This window comes from Dendrobium catenatum, unplaced genomic scaffold (genome assembly GCF_001605985.2).
Source record: "Dendrobium catenatum unplaced genomic scaffold, ASM160598v2 fragScaff_scaffold_465, whole genome shotgun sequence".
NCBI classification, from domain to species: Eukaryota; Viridiplantae; Streptophyta; class Magnoliopsida; order Asparagales; family Orchidaceae; genus Dendrobium; species Dendrobium catenatum.
The window spans coordinates 923,234-931,365 of NW_021318927.1; the positions used below are offsets into that span (position 1 = coordinate 923,234).

The 8,132-nt window shown below is 33.5% G+C and overlaps 1 protein-coding gene across 10 annotated transcripts; it reads left to right on the top strand.

Annotated features, from left to right (window-relative positions):
* Window positions 1–1,097: 1,097 nt before the first annotated feature.
* LOC110103147 (glucan 1,3-beta-glucosidase) lies at window positions 1,098–7,345 on the top strand. Of its 10 annotated transcripts, none has more exons than XM_028694375.1 (5): window positions 1,098–2,649; window positions 2,739–2,891; window positions 5,557–5,776; window positions 5,854–5,909; window positions 7,042–7,345. In XM_028694375.1, the coding sequence occupies exons 1-5, from the start codon at window positions 2,435–2,437 to the stop codon at window positions 7,043–7,045; spliced, it is 648 nt and encodes a 215-aa protein (XP_028550208.1). In that variant the 5' UTR covers window positions 1,098–2,434; the 3' UTR covers window positions 7,046–7,345. The 10 variants fall into 10 exon arrangements, with proteins under 10 accessions (XP_028550208.1, XP_028550210.1, XP_028550207.1 ...); XM_028694377.1 differs by having other exon boundaries at window positions 5,857–5,909; XM_028694374.1 differs by lacking the exon at window positions 7,042–7,345 and adding an exon at window positions 6,226–6,367.
* The last annotated feature ends 787 nt before the right edge of the window (window positions 7,346–8,132 follow it).

The following is an 8,132-nucleotide window of genomic DNA, read 5'->3' on the forward strand; positions in this document are numbered from 1 at the left end:
TAATAAATTATTATTATTATTATAAACTGCCTAATTTTCTAAGGAGGTCGGCTATAGGGTTCGGGCAAGAGGTGGAGTTCGGCTGGAGGAGGAAGGAGGTTCGGCTATTGGAGTTGGAGGCTCGATCGCAGGAGCTATGGCCGAAGGTTAAGGAGATGAGGTGGAGCTTGAGGTCGGACAGAGGGGAGGTCGGCGTTGGCTTGAGGAATCGGGAAAGAGAGGTCGGGCTTGGGCTTGGAGTTCGGCATAGCAAGGTAAGAGCTCGGTTCCCTGTTTCCTCTCTCTCTCTCTCTCTCTGATCGGAAGGGAACGGGAGGCAGCGACGGGATTTGGAGGAGGGAGAGATGCTCTGTGCGTGGGGAGTGTCGTGGGAGGAAGAGAGGTCTGGGAGGTGGAGACTTTCGGTCGAGTGGGAAGGAGAAGTTCGGGAGAGAGACGTTCAAGCCTGTGGAGTTCGTATCAGAGGAGAAGCAGAGCAAGCATCGTGGGAGGAGTTCGGTCGGCTTTTAAAGACGCGAGAGAACCTCCTCGAGCGGAGTTTGAGCAAGAATCGCGGGAAATCGACTGGAGCGGTGCCGTTTGCAGCGGGATTTCGGCACGACTTCGTGGATCCGACGGTCTACAGGTTAGCTGATTTTTTTTTTGTTCTTTTCATTTCTTTATACAAAGGTCAACAATGTCATAAGCTCTCAGCTCAATCTATTATATGTATATTTTTTTGGGCTATAAAACTTCTCACAAAGGCGATGTTTGTTATGATCCAAGCTTCAAAAGCTTTCTCTCATCATGTTGTATTTTTTGAACATCAATTTTTCTTGTCAACTTATATTGAGCCTTTGCTAGAGATCTATATTTTTCATAATTTTGATGAATTAAATTATAGCTATAAAGATTCAAATTTTGATTTGTATATGAAAGAGGCCATAGCTTCACCATTTGCTTAACCAAATTCGCCATCCTCCTTGCAAGGTGGAATTCAATCACTAGTCCAACACAATGTTCCAAAATCCTTCATACTACAAATTGGTATGACTTTCAAACTACATTGGCCTCAATTTCCATTCCCCCATACTATTTAGAGGCTAGCAAACATGATTGTTGGAAAGAGGCCATAGCTGAAGAACTTCAAGCTCTTGAGGATAATCATTCATGAGAGATTGTTCACTTATCTCCAAATATTAAAGTCATTAGTTGCAAATGGGTTTACTTAATCAAATTTTATTCTGATCTTACCTTGGATTGCTACATGTTACTTTTAGTTGTCATTAGTAACATTAAAGAATATGAGATTAACTATGAAGAAAATTTTACTTCTAAAGTGAAAATAACTAAAATAAGAATGATTGCCTCATGGTTGCTTCATAAAAATCGCCGCTGTACCAAATGGATGTTAATAAAATGCCTCTATTTGTCGTGATCTCAAGCAGAAAATTTACATGGCTCTTTTGCTTTGTGTTTTGCGAAAAAATTTACATCTATTGTGAAAAAAACTAAAATAAGAATGATTATCTCAATTGTTGCTTTATAAAAATGGTCACTTCAACAAATGGATGTTAATAATGCCTCTCTTGGTGGTAATCTTAAGGAGGAAATTTACATGCCTTTTCTACTTTGTGTTTTGCCTCTTCTCCTATAGAAGTTTGAGGATTGAAACAGGTGCCCTATGCATGGTTTGATAAATTTTACTCAACCTTACATTATTTATCTTTTAAATAGAGCCAATATGATTTATCATTATTTCTCTATAATACATCTAATTGGATTGCTCATTCTTTGGTTCATGTTGATGACATCATTATTACTGGAAATTTTTTTCTCTAATTAGTCATCTACTATATCTTTAGGGAATATTCAAAATGAAATATTTTGGTGCTCTTATATTTGAGGTTTGGAGATTCGCTCCAATTTCTCAAGCACTTTCCTGAACCAACATAAGTATGCACAAAATCGGATTACTTTGGTTGGCCTCTATAATTCTTCCTTTGCGGATACTCCATTAAAAGTAAACAAAAAAATATTATTGTAAGGAAGACGATCTTCTTCCTTATCCACTATATTTAGACAATTAATAAAAACTTAAACTATTTGATAATTCTTCGATCTTATATTTTCTTAGTAGTTCAACAAATAAGTCAATTTATTCAAAAATCTCGTCACTTACAATTGGTTGTCGGTCGTTGAATCATTTGATATGTTATATGGACGCTGAGCCATGGTTTGTTCTTTCCACTTGGTTCTTCTCTTCATCTTGTGGTATATAATAATGAGTATTGGACAATGTGCTCTACTACTTGATAGTTAATGATAGGTTAGTGTATATTTCTTGATAATTCATTGATCACATAGAAGAGTAAAAATAAATCTCACGCATCTAAACATTCTATTGAGTATTACCACATAATGTTTGCCACATGTTCATAGATTATCTGGCTTCATGTTTTTCTCAGAACAATCCCACCCATCTTCATTTGATCTACAGAACCACAGGCACACTTTTGTCACTGCAGAAGATTTTTCTTTCCTATCCGAGCATGGTATAAACACCGTCAGGATTCCTGTTGGATGGTGGATTGTACAGGACCCAGATCCTCCAGCTCCATTTATTGGAGGAACATTGGCAGCTCTGGACAGAGCATTCTCCTGGGCAGAGTAGGTTCAGTTTCGCACTCATCTAGTTTATACTCCTTGGTCACGTCCATTTTTCCATCTTTCTACTATACTGAGCTCTTGTTTTGTAGGGTCTATAACATCAGGTGCATCATTGATCTCCATGCTGCACCTGGTTCCCAAAATGGAATGGAACATAGTGCTAGCAGAGATGGTTCTGTTAACTGGCCATCGACAGAGTACATCACACAGAGTCTGGATGTTATTGAATTTTTATCTTCAAGGTATCTCTTAATGGTAATATATATTCCAATTTATCGTTGCATACCTCTTTCAAAATTATGATTTGGAATGAACTTGCACCACCATTAGAAACTAAAACCAATAATAAAACCGTTTGTAAATTTTGCTTCAACATTTGAGTCATTAGGTTGTTGAAGTACAAAATGTGCTAAAATCCTGATTCCTGCATAAGATATTGCTGTATTCTATAGGTAATACCCGAATATTGTGTTAGTAAAGTTTACTTCGCCGAATAAGAAATATAGTAACCTCTCAAAAACCTGTTTTCATGCCATGTTGGCTCATTTGTGTACTTGAAACTCTGTTACCAAATCCACCCACCAAAATTCCAAAATCTGTTTTCATGCTTCATGAGCACAATGCTTGTCTTTCTAAAAATTATATCTTGGTCATGCGGCCTAGTTTGTGTACTTAACACTCTCATGGATATCATGACTACTTGTTGAAAAGGAAGAAAAAAAGTATGAATCTATCCTTAATAAGTTAGTGCTTGGTTCAAAAACTGTGTCAAAGCACGTCTCTAATAGGCTAGGCCACTAGGGTCCTAATGACTCATAAGCTAGGTCTGTCCAGGAGATCTTTTGTTTTTTATCATTTACCCTTATTACGATTGGCTTATTTTTACCCTTTTCCTTTGCATGAAGAGTTTTTATATTAGGGTACTGATTTTTCATATGTCCGGGTTTCCTACACCTAAAACAAATAACATCAGAGAAAATTTTAACATTCTTACAATTTTTATCTTTATTTCACTTTTGCTGATGCTTTAGTAGACTTATTCATGACTTATTTTATATTGTAGCTCTTAAAAATATGAATTGAAATTATGTTATGAGAGAAGAAATAAATTATTTGAAAAAAATTTCACTTGGGAGATTGTTGAAATACTAAAAGAAAAGAAAATGATATAATGCAAATATATTTTTTCTATTAAATATATAGAAGATGAAAACCTAAAACAATATAAAATAAGAATGGAAGCCAAAAAATATTTTCAATATTATGGAATTGACTACTTAAAAATTTATGTTCCTATTGTGAAAATGATATATTATGCATATTAATCTCTCGTGTAGCCAATCATAAATGGTATAATAGTATGATATAAATAATGCTTTTCTAAATGGGAATGGTAAAGAAGCGTATATGGATTCATGACTTAGATTTGGTAGGTCTTTCACAAATAACAAATTGTGCAAATTAAAGAAAATACTCAGATGGCCTTAAATAATCTCTAAGATTATGATTTGGTAGATTTTTAAAAAAGTCATGAATAAAGCTAGATACAAATAAAACTAAGGAAATTATACCCTCTTCATAAAACACTATGTTGATGATAAAATTTAAATTTTTATTGTATAAGTTGATGATATAGTTGATAATTGAGAGAAGTCTCTCAAGAAAATGCTTCTTTAAGAAGCTGAGATCAAAGAGTTGGGCAAATTAAAATACTTCTAAGGGATAAACGTTCTAAAAAAAAGATCATGGATCTACTAAAGGAAATCAAAATGACTGATTGCAAATCTTGTGAAATTCCAACTGAACTAAGATAAAAAATTTGACGCAAATAAAGAAGGAAAAGAAGTAGGCATGGGATAAGATCAAAGATTAATCAAAAAGTAATTTATCTATCTCACACAAGTTAAAACATTGCATTTATAGCGAGTCTTATCAATTAATTCATATTCAAATCTAAATAATCCCACCTTTAAGCTACTTATAGAATCCTTTGACATCTTAATTCAAGTCCTTGTAGATGAATCCTTAGGATACTTTACAAATTAAAGGATATATTAATGCAGACTATGTAGGATCACTAATTGATAGAATATTCATAACTTGATATTAATATTTTTAGGAGAAAATCTAATAATATGATGGAGAACGAAATAACATTTTGTTTGAAGATCTAGCGTTCAATTTAAATCTAGAGTTATTGCTCAAGGAATCTCGAGCTTAAGTATCAAAATCATTTTGAAATATTTAAAAATCAAATTGGAATGGCCGATAAAGATATACTGTGACAATATATCTACCATAAGCATTTACCCAGTTTAATATGATTGTAGCAAGCATGTAAAGGTGGGTAAATATTTCACAAAAGAGAAATTGGAAAGTGGAAATCAAGTAGCATAACTTCTTGCCAAAGAACTATGCAATCCTATGTTCAAACATGTTGTAAGCAAACTTTGAATGGTAGATTTATACCATTCAGTTTGAAGGGTACTATTAAAAGATCATAGAACCCACAAGTCAATCAATTTTGATGAGGATTCTTGAGCACACAGATTAAATATTTTAACTATCAGATTGATTCTCTTAGGGCTCTTAAATTATATTTGATTTGCCTCTTTCTATTTTAGCCAGCAGTCCCTCTTGAAGATTTTTTTTTTTTGATAAATAACTTTTATTTTTTTTCCATTAAGTTTTTTTTGGAGAAGTCTAAATATACTTTCACATTTTATACAGAATCAATCAACAGTTTTTTTCTACTGTCCTGCTTTTCTACCATCAATGTCATATTTGTTTTCAGCAGAACAGTTTATGAACATGATTATTTTGAATTGTCTTCATCAGACTGGTCGATTCCAGTTACCTGGAACAAAAGCATTGATCAAAACTCTTTAACATTTCTTCAATTTGAAGGTATGCAGATAATCCAGCTCTTTTGGGTATTGAGCTATTGAATGAACCTTCTGCAGCTGCAGTTCCAATAGATATTCTTGTATCATATTACAAAAGTGGGTACCAAATTGTTCGGAACTATTCTTCTACAGCATATGTTGTAGTTTGTCAGAGGATAGGCAATGCAGACCCCATGGAGCTATATGAAGCCAACATTGGGGATACAAATGTTGTGGTAGATGTACACTACTATAACCTATTTGATGCTTATTTTGTTGATCTAAATCCATTACAAAATATGCAATTCATTTACGACAGCAGGGTGCCACAGTTGCAGGCACTAAACAACGCAAATGGACCTCTCGTCTTTATCGGTATGGTGTTTTATTATGGTTTTCCATATTTAACATTTGAAACCCAAGCTATATTTTACATTCCTACTTGTATTAGTCATTTTTACTAACCAATCATTTACTTGCGCTTTTGCTAATTCTACATTAAAGCTTCGTTTGGGATGGCTTTTTTACTGCTTCTTGAAGTAGCTTTCTAGTAAAAAATTAAATTTTTTATACTAAAAAGTTGTCTTAAGAAGTAGTAATAAAGCCGTCCCAAACGAAGCCTAAATTTGAGAAATTTTCTACATCCTCACAATGAAAACAAAAAGAAAAATGGAGATTGTGTGTTGTTCAGGTGAGTGGGTGAATGAGTGGAATGTGACAAATGCTTCTCGAAGGGAGTATCAAATATTTGGAAGCACTCAGTTAGAAGTTTATGACACTGCTTCTTTTGGTTGGTCATATTGGACACTCAGAAGTGAAGAAAAACATTGGGACTTCGAGTGGAGCATTAGGAACAAATACCTTGTGCTTAGTATGTGTGCATTTTTTTTTCCATTTCCTTATATTTTTATCCATATTCATTGCACTTACCTTGTTGAGCTTTCATCAGAAATATTCACGCAAGATATTTGATATATCATCTATTTATGGTGTCATTTTTATCTTCACTCTGAGACTTCGGCTTCGTTTGGGATGACTTTTTTACTGCTTTTTAAATTAGCTTTTTAGTATAAAAAATTTAATTTTTATACTTAAAAGCTGTTTTTAGAAGCAGGAAAAAAGAAAAGCCTTCATTTGGGACTACTTTTTTATGATTTCTTAAATCAATTTTTAAGTAAAAAATTAAAAAATTTGTACTAGAAAGCTGCTTTAAGAAACATTAAGAAACCGTTCGAAACGATGCCTGAATGTAATAAATATTTAGGTATCATTAACAAATTACAACTATCATAACTTAAAAACATACATTCTATTGCTTTGGTATATGAATCTTCATCATTTTTTACTCTATTTAGGCTTAATATACTTGAAATAAGTAGATTTACATTCCCTATGCTGTTCATTTTATTATTTATTTTCCTCTGTTATGTGTCTGCATTTCTCTCCTCTCCATCATGAAAAGTTATTTTTATTCAAGTTTGATCAGCTTTTGAAAACGCTGCTGCAGATAATTCTTGGAAGAATGGCCTTAGCAGCTGTACCACGCTTGCTGTGATCGTTTGGGCAATTATTTTGGCGTTCTATGGATCTTTGTTGCTCTAACCACACGACGCAAGGAGTTCATCAGAACCCAGCAGAAAATTACTGTGAACGTCGATTCTTTCTTATTATTCTTTTGCTATTCATTCATGGCTGTTGACCTGAATAAATTTTCATATTAAAAATAGAATATTGAAAGATATTGAATATTTCTTGTAATTTTATTTTCATAAATGAAAGTTATTTCTGTAATATTGTTGGCTCTATCTACACTGGAATTGGTAAGGGCATTGGTGCCCAGATTTGCTGTAAAATGTGGACATAAAATTTAAGAGAGAATAAGTCGGTCAACTGGTAGGAGACTAACGCAAGTGGTCGCCTCTTATGAGCATCTATATATTGTGAGAAAAGTCATAAGGGGAGGCTTTAAAATTTGGATAATTTAATATTTAGAAGGAGAAATTATCTTCTACTAAAGATAATAATAATGGTGGGTCGTTTAATTGACTCAATTATTAGATAATAATAATAATAATAATAATAATAATTAATATTATTATTAATCTCATGAAAAAAACAATAACATGAACATTACAAGAAAAATGATATTTTCCGGTGATCATTTCAATTGTAAAAAAGGATCAATATTCGTCGAAAATTAGTATTTCTAGTGGATTTATGACGAAATTTTTTCAAACTGTAAACATGCGTGGGAGAAGTCTTGATGTTAAAAATGTGCCGGAAATTTTTCTAGGGGATTTCTGATTGAAAATTCATCAGGAAAATATTTTCGGCAGATTATTTTTGTGCCATAAAATTAAAAAAAATGAAAAATGTCTTTAAGACAGTGGCCCGCCAAAGTCAACTTGAGCAGCCTCGCCCCAACCAGCCAACTTGCTACTACGCCCCACCTCCGCCCAGCCCAGCCTGCCCGCAAGACTAATCCAAGTGGTCGCCTCTCATTAGCATCTATATATTGTGAGAAAAGTCAAAAGGGGAGACTTTAAAATTTTTATAATTTAATATTTAGAAGGAGAAATTATCTTCTACTAAAGATAA